General features: G+C 41.5%; 1 protein-coding gene across 3 annotated transcripts; it reads left to right on the top strand.

The window, feature by feature from the left end:
* Positions 1 to 1,362: 1,362 nt before the first annotated feature.
* tlk2 (tousled-like kinase 2) lies at positions 1,363 to 16,162 on the top strand. 3 transcript variants are annotated; one of them, XM_084036490.1, is made up of 28 exons: positions 1,363 to 1,552; positions 2,205 to 2,293; positions 2,477 to 2,745; positions 3,007 to 3,056; positions 3,146 to 3,206; positions 3,306 to 3,445; positions 3,551 to 3,657; positions 3,931 to 3,996; positions 6,791 to 6,873; positions 8,388 to 8,465; positions 8,566 to 8,635; positions 8,720 to 8,763; positions 8,925 to 9,023; positions 9,571 to 9,672; positions 9,900 to 9,992; positions 10,196 to 10,306; positions 10,494 to 10,630; positions 11,382 to 11,534; positions 11,629 to 11,695; positions 11,789 to 11,886; positions 11,983 to 12,064; positions 12,692 to 12,783; positions 12,905 to 12,994; positions 13,133 to 13,302; positions 13,535 to 13,673; positions 14,464 to 14,575; positions 14,706 to 14,813; positions 14,914 to 16,162. In XM_084036490.1, the coding sequence occupies exons 1-28, from the start codon at positions 1,401 to 1,403 to the stop codon at positions 15,085 to 15,087; spliced, it is 3,036 nt and encodes a 1,011-aa protein (XP_083892616.1). In that variant the 5' UTR covers positions 1,363 to 1,400; the 3' UTR covers positions 15,088 to 16,162. The 3 variants fall into 3 exon arrangements, with proteins under 3 accessions (XP_083892616.1, XP_083892615.1, XP_083892617.1); XM_084036489.1 differs by lacking the exons at positions 1,363 to 1,552; positions 2,205 to 2,293; positions 2,477 to 2,745; ... (3 more) ...; positions 3,551 to 3,657; positions 3,931 to 3,996 and adding an exon at positions 4,978 to 5,656; XM_084036491.1 differs by lacking the exons at positions 1,363 to 1,552; positions 2,205 to 2,293; positions 2,477 to 2,745; ... (4 more) ...; positions 3,931 to 3,996; positions 8,925 to 9,023 and adding an exon at positions 4,978 to 5,656.
* Positions 16,163 to 17,136: the final 974 nt, after the last annotated feature.

Genomic DNA, 17,136 nt, shown 5'->3' with positions numbered 1-17,136 from the left:
CACACAGAGGGAGAGCAACTTCAATCACTGTTCAAGTACTCCAATATGTATTTATTTACATAAAAAAGGTTTTGCTGTAGTAATGCACCACATTGAATTTTGCACCTTTAAATTATGTTCTGTTGGATTCATAGATGTCACATAAGTATATTAAATACATAATCATGATAAGTTAGCTAAGTTCTTCTAAATTCAAGCAAGCAAATTCAAGTTCACTGTGTGGGAGTTAAACTACTAAAAATTAATGCCAAAGTGCCGAGGCACTCATTTCTCCCGCAACTTATCAACTGTAGCAAGTCATAGAATATTTCCTGTCACTGTCATAACATTGAGGGTGGTATTTCCTTCTTCCATTCTCTGGTGTGCAATCTGATAGATATTGTTGTCACAAAACTTTGCACTTCCCCTCATATGCCACAAGCTATCTGTGTCATTATATCCTGTTCACAGTTTTACACAGTTTGTTGTGACTTAAGTTTATTCATCACAATTGTATTAATGTATTGCATTAATTTACTTTTTGCTGAGATTAAATTAGTACAACACTACAACTGTGGTAAAAGTGGTAATAGACTTGCATTTCACGATGCATTTTCAAAGTTGCACTCTGTAGAGATGTACTGATAAGTATTTATCAGTACATCTCTACAGCTAGGCTACAGAGATAAAGCTGTAGGCTCTGTACACGGTTGGAAACAGTGTTCTTGAGAATCTGAAAACTGATAAATGTAGTTGATCACAAAAATCAATCCACAAAAGTTGAAACCAGTTTAAATGACAATTTTAACATCTCTTCACAAATGACATGGGGCAAACTGGTGTTTGTCATTTTGTTTGTTTATTAGGACTGATAAGTATTATTAGTGTGTGTATATAATAGGCTCAACTCATTGTTGACCAGTGCAACTTCTGTCCAGGTATTCTAATGTGGGCCAGACTGACACCAGTGGACCGTAGCAAAGATAATCTTGGCATATGTCTCCCTCTAGTGTATGAACAAGGCACTGGTCAAATGCTGCAGCACACTTAGTGGCTCCGCATAACATCGCTAATGAGTCTTGCGATGTTTCTCGGCCAGTGAGAAGGAAGTGCAGTTTATTGCAGACTACTTTTGCGACAAAAATGTAAAAAAGTTATCGGACCAGTTTTATGACCAATTTCACAACGGGGTACATAAGCCAACACTTATAGCCGAAACAACATTATTACAGAACACTTCTAGAGCCTTCTAAATGCACTGCATCGTTCTCATCTAAAAAATGTGTTGCGACTTTTGTTTTCAGAAGATTTCGACATATTGAGTGGCTTTATATTATTCGTCTAAATTACAATATTCCAGATAGTCCCTGAACGTTGCGCGACCAGACGCCCGGCCCCTCTTCCGTTGCGTCTGTTCGAACATGGCGGCGCCCCATGCCGTTGTCGGTGCGGAGGGAAGCAGCAGCGAAACAGGGCTGCCCATGTCGGATTCAGCCACCGGAGATGGGAAGAGACCGCAGTTTGGGACCCGTTTTCTCACAGACCCGCGGCAGGTTTTCCAGCACAACGCATGGTGGGTCATTTATTCCAGGACAGATGTTGGTGTGCGTCTCTGTCAGAGCCGGTGTCCCCTGGCTGAGGTTTATATTTGCCCAGTAGTTGACTTTAGTAGAATATTTGTTGTTGGTGGTCCTTTGCTGAATTGGTTGGAGCTAATGTTCGGGAGGTCTTTATATTTTCATGGATTATTCATGATATATTTTGTCTGATTTCAAGTGAAACGTAACACGTTTTCAGGTCAAGTCGTATCATCTGATCATATCATGAAAACTGGCCATTAAATAACAATATTATTACATTTCAATCAGCAAATGTGGATACAATGATTATATCTAGTAGTCCATTGTGTTGTCTACAATAAAAATATACCTGAAATGTCTTCCTTTCCTTTTGAAAGATATCAGATGTTGAATACTAAATAACATTTAAGATTGCAATCATTACCCATTTCAGGATTGTTTGAAAACTGCATTTTTTCATGCAGTTCATCTGATGAACATTAGTTTATTTTTTCACACGTTATTGAATACATCATACATGAATATCCTATTTCCCAACCCGATCTGAATAACATGAAAACCTTAAACTTGAAGTATCTCAGGATTGGCAAGTGTTTAATGTTATGTTATTCACCACACCGGATAATAACGCTCTGCTGTCTACAGGGACAATGTGGAGTGGACTGAGGAGCAGGAAGCATCTGCTAAGAAGAAAGTCTTAGAAAACAACCAGCCACTACCTCCAGAGAAACAAGGTATACACATATACAAATTACTGGCATCATGTTTATGCATTAATTTTCATTTCATTCTACAAGTTGTATGTGATGAGTGTGTGAAAAGATACAGAAAGTGATGCTGATTTGTAACGTCGGCAATATGGGCTGGATTAAAATGTTATTTCTTTATCTTCACTGCCTTACCTTTTTTTTTTCCAGAGGAATACGACAGCCGGGCAAATGAGTTTTGGAATGGTTTTTACACAATCCACGAGAATCGTTTCTTCAAAGACCGTCACTGGCTCTTCACAGAATTCCCAGAGTTGGCCCCACAGTGTAGCCAGAATCATGAGTCCCGTCTCGAAGTCTCTGGCACAGAGGACTGTCAACAGGAGAGTTTGGATCAAGAGCAAAGAAGGGAACTTGCAGCTTTTTCGCACGCTGATGGTGACATCCCAGGCTCTTCTGCCACTTATCGAATTCTGGAGGTGAGAGATATATTTGAAAGAACTTGAGCCATACACATTAAATGACTAAGTAAAATATCTAGTTAGTTATCTAGCAGAGTTAACATTTTGATGACTTTAAGAAAGAATTGCAAAAATTCTGATTAACTAATTAGACGAATAATATAAAGCCACTCTACTTATATGAATACAAAACTACATCACTGTATGTATGAATTTGATGCAAATACAGTTCAGAAAAAGGCATTTGTTACACTATATTAATTGATGTTTATTGGACAGGTCGGCTGCGGTGTAGGCAATACTGTTTTTCCAATACTGAAGACCAACAAGTAAGTGCAAGTCACGTTTGATAAACACTTCTCTCTGCTTGCTGAATGATGTGCGCTTTAATGTATAACTGCACCTTTGCTCTTTCCAGTGACCCAGGACTCTTTGTATACTGCTGTGATTTCTCCAGCACTGCTGTGGACCTAGTCAAGGTGAGATGAGATAAATGCAAGGATGATGTGTTGAAGGATTATTCATCTCTAGGGTTGTGGGCTACTAACTGGTGAATTAACATTGCTGCTTGTCTTCAGACTAATCCAGAATATGACCCTGAGCGCTGCTTCGCCTTTGTTCATGACTCGAGTGATGTGGAAGCCAATTACCCTGTCCCCGATGGAACCCTTGATGTTATAGTGCTAATCTTTGTGCTATCAGCATTGCATCCAAAAAAGTATGAACTTCCGTTTCTCTGTCTTCTCTTCGGGTTTCAATCAAAAAAAAAAAAAAAAGTCATTGAATAAAGCACTGGTTGTCTTAAAGTTTCACCCTGTCTCAGGATGCAGGCATCCATCAGTAGATTAGCGCGGCTGCTGAAGCCCGGAGGAGTGATTCTGCTCAGAGACTATGGGCGCTACGATATGGCACAACTTCGGTTCAAGAAAGGTTAGTCGGACTGAAGTCAAGCAAGGCTTTTATGCTTTTATCTAAATAACTGCAAACTCATGGCCTTTTTTAGTGCTTATCCTTGAAAATGTGGATAGTCAATGTAAATAGTAACAGTAAGCCTGGCTACACAGGACGTATCAGGCTAAGGGGTCCACATGCAGTACTTCTGATGGTACACTGCAGATTAAAAGGGCACAACAATAATGAATAAATTCATGTTGGCGATTTTTGTAGAATAATAGGTATGTTGTTTTCCTTTACTTCTTTTAGGAAGATGTCTGTCAGAAAACTTTTATGTCCGGGGTGATGGAACAAGAGTTTATTTCTTTACTCAAGGTAAAAAATAAAGACATATAAATACAGATTTATTGGGATTATTTCGCAGAATTGTTCTTTAATTATGTATAAAAAATATTTCTGTGCCTTCTATTTCAGATGAACTCCATGAGATGTTCGCCGAGGCAGGACTTGAGAAAGTGCAGAACCTTGTGGACAGAAGGCTTCAGGTGAATAGAGGCAAACAGCTCACCATGTACAGAGTGTGGATCCAGTGCAAGTACCGCAAGGCTCTAGCTCAGCCACTTGAGACGTAGGGCTGGGACGGAGGAGTGGACCCACCTGGATCGACCTTCATCCGAACCTCGACTTAAAATGATGGCCTTTTTCTGAGGATGTATAGAATTGGGAAACTTTCTTGTGATTGTAAAAGAGGGGATTGAACTAGATGGTTAAATGCTGTAAAGGCCTTAATCTATCACAGCTGCCACGATATTCATGGCTACTGTTCCCGAAGGTGCTGCAATTCTACCTACAGGAGTGACTATTTCTCATTTTGTGCTGATGACTTTAGTAATCTGAGAGAGGGCTGGTTATCGCTGTTTAAATGTTTCTATTCTGCCAAATTCTGTTTTTAATGACCTGATGTTTATTAAAAAAAAATGCCAACGCATGATTTTTAAGATCGCTAAATGACCTTTTTGTACATGCAAAATAAATAAAAAATCTCGACTGTAAAATTTGATTGACTTTGGATTTAAAAACTGCTCTCGGAGGTGTTTTGTTTAAGCACTCACTTTGTGATATTGGTCTTTATGCTATTTAGGTGGCTTTCTTTCAGTCTTTTTAATGCTTAAAGCAATAGTTATGCTTGGATTGCTACTTTAGAGGGGAAAACTCACTGTGCAATTGACTGATATTATTTAGTGTGTGGGTGTGAACATGATGAGAATGGGAACTTTCTGATAAGTGATCATTATGAAGGCTTCTGGGTGGGCGCTGTTTAATTGTATTGTGTACAGAGGGATTTGCCATTGGTCCAGACAAGAGATTTGGGGCAGGCGTGGACTGAACGAAGGTGAAAAATACTTGAACAATCTCACGAGAGAATATGAGATTTTACTGATTATTGTTTACATTGTAAAAACATGAGAACCGAACCGAATCGATCCGGATTCAACTAAAAACGCCCGCAACAGCACAACTTCCGAAACAGATTGGTTTCTTCCCTGCGGCGAGGAAGGCAACTGGAGCCGAACTTTGTTTTGATCGAGCTAAAAGCCAGGACCCGAAATTGATCTCACCACCGGGGGAGGAAAAGGATAGGGGTAACTAACGCTAGTTTAAGGACATCATTAAGCTATATGTGGTGAGAAAAAAACGCAGAATCTCGAGGTCGCCATTGTGTGGAACAGGTTAGCCGACACAGGCACGATATGGTCCTCGGCGAGAGGGATGTGATGGTGATCCCCGCATAAGGAGCACAGCGAGGCGGGCTAGGGTTACCCGGAGTTGTCGAGGCCTCCGAGGGGATCAACCGTCGTCTACCTTGAGCTACCCGCACACTCCCGTGTCTCGATCGTTAACAGTCAGCACGCGAGGGACGCTGCTGTGGATGCGGCCTAGCCTGGGAGGGTCTGCCGAGTACCGGGGAAACAACGGGGACGGTTCCAGGGTTGACAACAGGCCCCCCGGAGGACCGAGAAAATATTGAATTGCAGTAAGTGTCTCGTTAGGTTGTCGAGCGAAATAATCTATCTGGACATATCACTTGAGCAGAGATTCCAGCCGTCGTGGCACAAGAACCTGACAACAGAACCGAGAGGATGCTTCTTTTTGACAGACGAGTTAATGCTAGCTTGTTGGCTACCAAACGCTAGCTATCTTACGTGTGTATGTAGAATAATATATACTGTTGCGGACAAATAGTCGAGATTGGTGTTTTTGTTCTGAGTCCTGAGTCGTTATCTAATCAGACAACTGTTATTGGGCCACAATTAATTGCCAATGTGGGGTAACTTAACGTTGTGGTTCTCGACAAAATCACATCTAATGTTACTAGCTAATGTTAACCGTTAGCTCTTAGACGGCGATGCTAGCTTGGTGATGGCCAACATCGGTAGGCTTGCTCGCTCATTTATCCAATGTTAGCTAGCTACCTCGCTTATCATTCACTGATGTTTCACATTATTATGCATAGCTGAGCCAGCAAACTCAATCCCGTAGCAAAACTACACAAGAATAAGGACTAACGTTAGTATGTTTCCCTAAATGGACACGAATGATGTAGTATAAAGTATTCCTTTAATGTACGTAAGCCATACATGACAGACAGGCGTCGCAGTTAGGCGTGTAACTCAGACGTTAACCTTTGCACTGGCTAGCTGGACACTTATTGTCTATTGTGGCCTTTTCCATTGCTGTGAGTATACTTGGCAGTCCCTCTATTAATGACCTTTCATAACTCCAGCGCCATGCAACTTGGGCCTATAATGCCAGGGTGTTGTCACATGATGCTATCATTTTGTAGGCGATGACTCTACACATCTGGCTCACGTGTCTTATGCATATTTATTATCTCTAATTGGCCACATTTGTGAGCATTTTAGTGCTGTGAGTATTTAACTGAGTACTCAAATTGCATGTCTAGCGCTTGCGGTACACACAAGATAGTGGAAAACATTATTGTCAGGCTTATTGATGACTCTGAACTGGAATTTTCCACATCCATATAGCTAAAAACAGCAATGACTCATCACAACCAATGCCTTTTGAAACAGTGATCCGTCACTCCCACTTGAATATATACCAGACCCCAGAACGCCTTACTTAATCTGTGCTCTTGTCTCTGCAGCCATGATGGAAGAACTGCATAGCCTGGACCCCCGAAGGCAAGAGCTGTTGGAGGCTCGCTTCACTGGGGTCGGCGTGGCTAAGGTTTGTGTTACAGCAGATGTCGTTGAGGTGGAGCATGAGAACGCTATCCTGTCAAAAGTGCTTATAATCACCGATTTTCTTGATTTAAACATTTTTGTGAATCTCCCTTTCTTTGTCTCACTCCGCCTCAGTATCATTCTACTGTTTGGCCTGGACAAGCTTGGCCCCACTCCTTTTCTTTGTCTGTCTCTGGAGAAGGTTGAGCCGTGTCTGTGTATTTTGGCTGGCGTGATATGGCATCTCTCCTCGGCTCAAGATGTAGAGGCTGCATATGCAATTGGTGATGCCTGCCAAAAGGGCCACAGACAGGACAGGGGGTGGTACGGGGAGGAGGAGGGAAGGCAGAGGAAGAATGCAGAAATAGTTCTTGGCCAGGTGTGAGTGGAGGCAGCATTTAGCCTCCCACCCTCTCCGCTTGCTACATGGATGGAGCAGTCTTTGTGGAAGGTGATCTTGGAACAGTTAGGGAGTGAGAGTCAGCTCCAGGAGTGGGCCCTGTGCCAGCCATAGGCAGAGCTGAGCCCAGAGCATGGCATGGCTGCTGCCGCAGAGAAAATGGCGGCTCTCGCTAAGGCATGATGCCACAGCCACCCTGTATGACCAGAGATGCAATGTGTGTAGGTGGGGGGGTGAGAGAGACAAGTGTGTCAACAAATGGCTATGGAGAAATGTTGGATGATGGTTTAAAAGCCCTTCAATGTCAAAGAGCAGTGTAGAGTTTTTTTGTTCTTCTTGACCTTGAACAGCCCGGTGGCACCGCTACCCTCTCTGCTATCACTGAGTTGATATACAGATAGGGGAATTGCTATCCTTTTGAGGACAAAGGGCTAGCACACCATTTGGTTATAGAACAGAGAGGACCTACTAAAATCGTTGGAAAGAGAATTTCCGTTTGAACAAGTTTGATCAAACAACCTGATATCTGGGAGGGGTACAAATAAGATGTCATTCCTAAATCAAGCAAAGCATCTTCCACTGGCTTTCTCCAGAGTGTAAGTGAGAAGAAGAGAACAGCTAAGGCCATGGCGAACAGGAGAAAAATGGATGACATTATCTAAAGGTGACAGACAGAGGGAGGAATACATCCCCAGCAGCATGCCTAATGTTCAGCCATTTTAGGAGGGTTCAGCGAGAGAGCTCTAGTGTGCTCTGAATGACTAAGTATCTCTCCCTGATTGGACAGTGCCTGCTGAATTCTGATGTGATTCATTTGAATGACAGGCATCACCAGGGAACCAGCATTAGGAATGATGCAGGTCTAGATTCAGTGGGAAGTTAATAGTGACAGTATTTAGCTAAACCTCTGCTTCCATTCATTCAGTTTCTCACCCATTTTACTGTGTTTCCTAACTCTGTCTGTGTGCTATCTCACAAGTGCATGCATACAAAAGGAATGTGTGCACACATTTTGGAGATACACTTTCTGTGAATAAATCTCTTGCATGTTTTATGCATCTTTTGTATTTAATTGCTCCTTGTGTTTTATGTTGTATGTATTTTGCCTCATTCAACAGGGCTCTGGTCAGAACCAAAATGAATCATCCAACCAGAGTCTATGCAGTGTAGGCTCACTGAGTGACAAAGAGCTAGAGGTTGGTATCTGGTACACATTATCAAGATTTCTTTTATGCCAACTATCTCTCTTCGTTACCCTATTATACATGTGGTTGTTTCACTCTACTTTCCTGACAGACGCCTGAGAAAAAAGCTAATGAGCAGAGAGTGAGAAAACGGAAAGCAGACCATTTTGACAGCAGCCAAGGTAAGAGTTTTCCACTGCTCATCACATATTTCAAATACCCCCCCCTCTCTCTCTCTCGCTCTGAAATCCCTGTGTCTCTTCTAGGCAAAGCAGGTGCAAGGGGACATAAAATTAGTGATTATTTTGAGGTGAGTGCCAGTAGTTTTCTTTGTTGGACTAACTGTGTATCCATTAACACTCATGGTCTCTAAAAAAATGCTTCAGTATTTACTTTTCACGCTCGCTTTCTAACCCCTCTTTTAACCATTTTCCATTGAACTGCTTTCTTCTCTCTTTGCGTGTCTGTCAGTTTGCGGGAGGTAGTGGTCCTGGTACCAGCCCTGCCAGGGGAATTCCACCAGTGGTCCGCTCTTCCCCACAACACTCCCTTTCCAACCCCCCTGTCACGGTGAGCATGTTTGCTCTATGATCTGTCTCATGCTTCTTCTTCTTTTAAAAAAAAATCTCTAAACCCTTTTCTGCCATTCTCTCTTCCATGCTTGTTTTAATCAATAGGTCAAGTTTGCTTACCTGTAGGAATGATTTGATGTGGTCTGTAAACACTGATTGGTCAATAATTGCAGGTTCAAAACTAAAACCAAGGAAAATGATATAGAGGTAGTGTAGAAATGGTGAATGAGAATGGATACACACATATGGACAGTCAAATGATAAAAGAAATGAGTTTAGATGAACCTGATGAATTTTGTTTGTTTGTCTGTTACCCAGACTTAAGTGTTTTTAATCCACTCTCTCACTGTCATTGTTAATTTCAGTGTCTACAGTCTCTGGTCATAATTTGCATGCACATTTCTTTTGCCAAATTGGTCTCATGTTTTATCAAGGCTTGCAGCTGCAGGTCTCAATGCATTCTTTAATGTGATACAATTCACACATTAAGAGACCCTCTTTGTGTGTAAGTTTTTTTTTATATGATGAGTGTTTCTGCCTCGCAGGTGCAACAGGGAAGCCCCTCCTCTGTAAGCTCAGCCAACACAGAGCACTCTACGTGTTCACTGAAGCCTGCTGCTCTTCATATGCTACACAAAGCCACACAGGTACTTGACATGCCATCTGGGCTGCCTGGTCATTTATCTAATTTAACTCTATTTATAATTTAAAATGCAATTGTTATTTAATTGGTATGTTAACCAAAACATATGCAACTGGAAACCAACTTGAGGATTTTGTGAGATGGGCCTTCTTATTGTGCTACATTTTGCAGTGATACAGAATGATCCACCATTAACATAAACACTGTTTTTGTGCTCACTGTATCCTGTAGTCTGACCTTACTATAGAGAAACTAACAGCAATGGAGAACAACAAGAACTCTGACCTGGAGAAGAAGGAGGGCCGAATAGACGATTTGCTGCGGGTACTAATCTCATTACATTTCATCCCTGTAATCTGCTTGCCATTTTTTAAGGTTTAACATGATGTTCCCTGTCTTGATTTTTCAGTCATGGCATGTTAGAATTTACAAAATAATTCTGTCTGTATGCGCACTTTATAAACGAGTTTTTTGTGTATTTGTTTTACTTGACCCTTTTCCCTGCTCATTTCTGTGTTCTGCTCTAGGCAAACTGTGATCTAAGAAGACAGATTGATGAACAGCAGAGGATGTTGGAACGATACAAGGAACGCTTAAATAAGTGTGTGACCATGTCCAAGAAGTTGCTGATTGAAAAGGTAAGTTTGTCTACTAGCACAGTGACTTATTTTTAATTAAGTTTACAAAATGTTTGGATCATTTATTAGTGTTCTTGTCTTGTCGTCTTTTTTTTTTTTCACATGAGCAAGTTTTTTACCCATTATTTAAGCCACATGGAATCAACAGCAATGGTTTGATGTCTGTACTGATCTCCCCTTCCTCCAGTCAAAACAAGAGAAGATGGCGTGCCGGGACAAAAGCATGCAGGACAGGCTTCGACTGGGTCACTTCACCACAGTGAGACATGGAGCGTCTTTCACTGAGCAGTGGACGGATGGATATGCCTTCCAAAACCTTATCAAGTAAGGACTATCATATTTACAATTTATGGTTCTCCTTTTACCCTTTCTCCCTATTTTATAATTTTGAAAGGTGCACTGTATAATCTCTATCTGCATACTCCCAAGAAATAGGGGTGTTTTGGCCCATACAATCTAAAATATTGCAACAAACTGCTGAAAAACAGAGCTGGTTTAGATAATGCTGCTATCTTGTAATCTTTACTTGTGGCGTCGGCACACACACTGGATGTAAATAAATTATAACTAATAATTAGGGCTGTACCGAACGATTCAAAGTTTTTAATAGTTTTGAACTGTTTCACTACAGGAAGATTCCTCGCACTAGCTAATAGTGGACAGAAATAAAATCAATGAATCAATAGGCCCTCCACACATTGCTGTTTTCTTCCCATGGAGCAGCCATGAAAACTATTTTGGTTTAGTGTGGGCAGGTTAGTGAGCTGCTGACAGACAGGCAGAGACGTTTATGGAAGATGGTGTTGGACAACAGAGCAGCTCTACTTCTTCATTACTATCACCCCTTGAGGAACAAGTGTAATTACCATAATGGGTGGGACGGGGCTAGCAATATCTCTGCAACACAATACAGAACACAATTAGAATGTTTAAACTAAAATTCTGTCCATATTTTAAATATTGCACCTTCAAAAATCAGCATTTACCAGGGAGCCACAGCGCTTACAGTAGATCATACACAAACCAATACATGCATTAGGTCTACAGATCATTGCATTGTGTCATCTGTTTTCAGGCAACAAGAACGGATCAATTCCCAGCGAGAGGACATTGAAAGGCAGAGGAAGCTGCTGGCCAAACGCAAGCCGCCCTCCATGGCCCAGACTCCACCTCCAAGCCTGGAGCAAAACAAACGCAAAAGCAAAACCAATGGAACAGAAAGTGAAGCGTACGATGCTTTCCTTATTTACTCTTTCCTACCAGCCACTTTCCTCCTGCATGCATGTTCAAAGTTGTACTGAATTTGTTCTGTGTCCTTGCAGTTTATCACAGGCGGAGTACCATGAGCAAGAGGAAATCTTTAAGCTAAGACTAGGCCATCTTAAGAAGGTAATGTCAGAGGTATTTTTGTTTTAGGTGTCAATGCTTTTTTGTGTAGTTGTTTGGTTAACTGCATTGGTATTATTTTGTTGTCACTTAAAGGAGGAAGCAGAAATCCAGGCAGAGCTGGAGAGGTTGGAGCGAGTGCGGAACCTGCACATTCGCGAGCTGAAAAGGATCCACAATGAGGACAATTCTCAGTACGATTTCCTCTCATTTTGTCCTTTCCTAGTTTGTCTATGATGTCTCTCTATGCCTTGTTTAATTACATTTGCGTTGTTTCTCACCCTGTGCAGATTCAAAGATCACCCAACGCTAAATGACCGGTACCTGCTACTCCATTTACTTGGACGGGGAGGTTTCAGTGAAGTTTACAAGGTAAGAGAAACATAATTTATCCCTCTTTAGGCAGAACCACTTTGTTTGATAATAGTTGAAACAATAAAAGGACCTTCCAGTTTTTATTTCTGAATTAGTGTAGTTAAGACCTTAGCTAAAACATCCTGTATAGCAGACAGAGAAAAGGCAACATTCTTACTCGGTTAATACAGCTGTTCAACAAACTTAGTGCATGAGTTTATGACATGGTGCCTAATTTCTCTTTTGGTGCGTTCTTATACACCAGCCTTGCAATAAACACCAGTTTTCTGCTGCCTAAAAGAGAGTGTTTGAGATTTTGATTTAAATCTGTGGTCATTTTTGTGGTCAGAGATTGCTGAGTTACACTGGTAAAAAAATAACTTGCTCATATTCCTAAAGTGGGTGGAGTGGCTATGCTGCACATACTTTTGAAAATATTTGAGGATGCCTGTTACATTACATTATATTAAGTTGACATCATAAAGAAGTCTATGATTGTGCCAGAATGTTAGAGTTGTTCCTAGAATCTGCCGTCATTGCTGTAAAAATGATGAATGAACACAGGCATTTAATGTGAAGCAAGAGCTTTACTGCAGCTACAAGTAATGCCAAATGCAGTTCCTCACATGGGCTTTTATCTTCCAGGCCTTTGACTTGACAGAGCAAAGGTATGTTGCAGTCAAAATCCACCAGTTAAATAAGAACTGGAGAGACGAGAAGAAGGAAAATTATCACAAGTGAGTGATGTGCGTGTGTGCACGTGAGTGATGTGCGTGTGTCTGTGCGTGTGTGTACACATACATACAATGGCTTCATTATTTCAAAAGGTGTAAATGTTGGAAATGCTCTTGGTTTCAGACACGCATGCAGAGAATATAGAATTCATAAAGAGCTGGATCACCCACGAATAGTTAAACTCTACGACTACTTTTCACTTGACACTGACTCGTAAGTAATTTCATTTTTTTGCCTAATATCATCATGTTTATGTGGTTTGTGTCAATATGTAGAGCCTTAACCTTGTTTTAATTTAATATATCAAATCCTGCTGAGGTGGATAAATGCATTTCCCTTATTTCGGTGCAGGTTCTGCACAGTCCTGGAGTACTGCGAGGGCAATGACTTGGATTTCTACCTAAAGCAGCACAAGCTCATGTCGGAGAAAGAGGGCCGCTCCATCATTATGCAGATAGTCAACGCCCTGAAGTACCTCAATGAGATCAGACCGCCCATTATTCACTATGACCTTAAACCTGGTGCGTCCCACACCGCAAAGAGCTTGCATGATCTTGTTTCCGTTTTCTTGGCACAGTTCTACTTCAAATAAAATTAGCAGTAACTGTCAGTTAATTTACCAACTTTAACCACTGCCGCTACATGAGTGGTGATAGGGAGAATGCAGTTGTTTTCCACTGAAATGTGAATATAAATCTGAATTACATAGACATTTTCTTTCATGCCTGTAAACCCTTTCTTCACCCTCCTCAGGTAACATCCTCCTGGTGAATGGCACTGCTTGTGGGGAAATCAAGATCACAGACTTTGGCTTGTCGAAGATCATGGATGACGACAGCTATAACTCAGTGGATGGGATGGAGCTGACATCACAGGGAGCAGGGACATACTGGTAGGTTTTACACTGGAAGATGCCACTCTGCTGCAGGAGTGCCACCCTCTGTGATATGATACATTGTGCTGTTTACTTTTACTACTGAGCCTTTGTCCTCGGGGGTCAGATTTATGAATGCATTGAATAGTGTCAAGTTCAGTATGGTTGCTCTGCCTGACAGCATTCTGAATTGACTAGTTTGCTAGAAGCAGCACTCCAGGCTACAGTTTCATGGCTCACCCAAGAGGGATTTCATTGCAGCAGCAATGGAACAGATTATGCATTCTTTTGTGAAATGACACACATTAATGTTTAAACATTCATCATGTTGCAAACTTAACACATGGCTATTAATCAGATATTTTATGTGATTTTATGGTTCTTCAGATATCTAAAAATATAAGTTTTTGTCACTGTCTTGATCCCAGTGTAAATGTTGGGGATTAGGAATGAGTGAAACAACACGGACGGTACTGTTGTGTCATGTGTTGATATAATTACAAGAGATTTAATATTACTGAATTATCTTGGTATGTGGCGGCCATGCTTGTTGGATGCTTGTGTAACTTTTACCATGCTGTCTGGTGTTAATGCACACACAAAGGTCACCTTAGGAAGATTCCTAACACACAAATAAATAAACGCACAAACCCCGGTTCTTACTGAGGATCACTAGTCCACTGTGTTACCCAAAACTACTTTAATGTTGCCATTTCATATGTGGGGACATAGAGCTGAAATCTAGTTGGACGAGTTTTCGTGTCAGATCATCTGTTGAAACCGATTAATATGATCTTTTCTCTTGTAGGTACCTGCCCCCAGAGTGCTTTGTGGTTGGGAAGGAACCACCCAAAATCTCCAACAAGGTGGATGTGTGGTCTGTGGGAGTCATTTTCTACCAGTGTTTGTATGGCCGCAAGGTAGGAGAAATACTAAAGAGACTATGTTGCAATCAGACATTTAAGCTATAATGTCAATTAAAAGTAAATAAAATGCGATCCTGTTTGGTTTGCTTTGATAACACTCTACCTCCTTCTCTTTGTTCTTTAGCCCTTTGGCCACAACCAGTCCCAACAGGACATCCTGCAGGAGAACACCATACTGAAGGCAACAGATGTGCAGTTTCCCCCTAAACCAGTAGTGACACCTGAAGCTAAGGTACTTGCTAAGCTAAATTGGATTTTATTTTTAATGTATACATTAAGGAATTTCTTGTTTACTTATTCAGTCATTCCACTCTCACTCTGTCTTTCTCCAGGCCTTTATAAGGCGCTGTCTAGTCTACCGTAAGGAGGACCGAATCGATGTGCACCAACTGGCCAGTGACCCCTTCCTCATGCCCCACATCCGCAAGTCGGTGGCCTCCTCGGGCACATCGGGCATGGCCGTGGCCTCCACATCCAGCTCCTCCAATAGCAGCGCCTCAAACTGAGCCCACGCCCATTAACTGATTGACTAAACCATTTGAAAGGGTGGGGATGGGGCGATGCCGTTCGTCCCCCCCCCCCCCAACAGCACCCCACCTTGCCATGAAGAGAAAGAGAAACAGGTCAGACGACGGCAAGTGGTGGGTGAGAAGTCATGGATGGGTTGGGAAAGGAGACCCAGCTCACGCTTCATCCCTCTCATGACCACCAATCGCAGCCTACCTGTCCTCCTTTCTCAAAATGGTGGCATTGTTCTGGGGGTCAAAGCCCTGGACAACTCGGAGCAGTAAGGGTTGAGGTTTGGCACTGTGTTGGTGAAAAGTGGGGTTCAGTGTTTAGGTTTCTTCTTTTCTGCTTATAAAAAGAGAATATAAAAAGAAGTATAGAACTGCTTAAGCTCGGCCAGATGGAAAGGACTGCTGAAGGCCTCATACCCATATGCATTCACACATACACCCATGCATGAGCCATTCTGGTCCAAGGTAGTCTGAACTCCCCAAGCTCAAACATTTTGTTTGTTCTCATCTCAATCAACCTAACTGAGAGAACCAGTCTGGCCTATTGTATTGAACCCAAAATATCTATGGCACTATGTCACCCAGCACGCTGTTCTGGGATCCCCTGCCCTGCATAAATTCCAGACCCAGATAGTTTGTGATAAGGAGGGACAGAAGCTACTATTCCCCTTCCCTTCTTCCATCTCCTCCTGTGACCAAAGTTTATAACTTCCAGCTGGTGGCAGTGTTCCACCTCCGTTTTTATAATGAATGGGTTTACAGTCGTGTGACTTGATATGGAGTGGAAGGTATTGAGAAATGACCCCTTTTACATTTTTTAAAAAACTTTTCAATATAACCAGTTTTATGGAGGAAACTGTTGTGTTTTTCAAGTTGCCTTTAATTAGAACTGTTATTGTTTTGATTGCCCCCCTACCATAAACACACATATTTATTTAGGTATGTTTGAATTTATTTTTGGCCAATAAAATGCAAGGGGCTGGTTAACCTAATAGTACTGTTGGGGAGATTGGGCCTTAGCAGAGAGTTGCATAAACCATTAAATACTATTGGTTAAAATGTGTACGTTGTTCTGGGCTTCTGTCTGACTGGATTCACCATCACCACTGTCTTTGAATGAATAATCTATCACTACAACAAAGCTGCTACTGTAGTCATGAGTGTTACTCATGTTCTTCAGTTTCATTCTACACTTTTCAGAGTAGAATTGGCTGTCGGGTTGTATTAATATTCCGTTATATTCCATTAAGTTGTGTTCTCTGATAAGTGAGTAAATGAAGCAAACAACTCTGGACAAATAGATGTACTTTATTCATCTAAAACCAGGAAACTATTAGCTTACTTTATGGTTTAATGCAAATAGTGTAGCGTAGCACCCAGGTTAGTAAAGCATCACGATGAATGCTGTCTCTCATTCTTCAATCCAGTACCGTCACCATGATTGTGTCAGGAGGTGGAGGACAACATTAATACAACCGCTCAATTAAAATGTTGAATGCTTGACGCCCTTCTCTGCCTCTGATTGGCTGGAACTTGTTACCTGCGTTGGTTTGATTGACAGGTAAAGCTTTGCCTTCCAGCTCATCTCCTTGTTCACCAAATTGGTCCGTTACAATGATTATGTCACTGCACCGCACCCATTCGCCTGTTGACCTCACACTTAATTTTACCTTCACTCATGCAAGACTAGTATGCGTGAACTCCTTCAGTCAGGTCAGCAAGTTAATCCTAACCTAGAGGGAGCAATCCCCTGTTTTCCTGCAGAGAACCATGGCCTAACACCTTCCCCAGGAAGTCCTAGTAAAGTGATGGCCCTCTGGAAAGAAAAAAAAAGATTATGGATAGGCAACTCATTTAACACAAATTAATCCATTAAAACAATATAGGTGGTGTAAAGAAGGGGTATACTTCTCAAATTACATTTTTAGTTTATCAGCATCATCATTTTATTTTCCTGATGGCTGTGATTTATGAATACAAATTTCTCACATTTCTGAATCCTTTCTTAAGATTACTTTCTGTTCATGTTGTTTTTTT

Source organism: Eutrigla gurnardus, assembly GCF_963514095.1.
Source record: "Eutrigla gurnardus genome assembly, chromosome: 20".
Classification (NCBI taxonomy): domain Eukaryota; kingdom Metazoa; phylum Chordata; class Actinopteri; order Perciformes; family Triglidae; genus Eutrigla; species Eutrigla gurnardus.
Note: the sequence above shows the minus strand (reverse complement) of the source record. Positions and strands in the feature narration are given on the sequence as shown.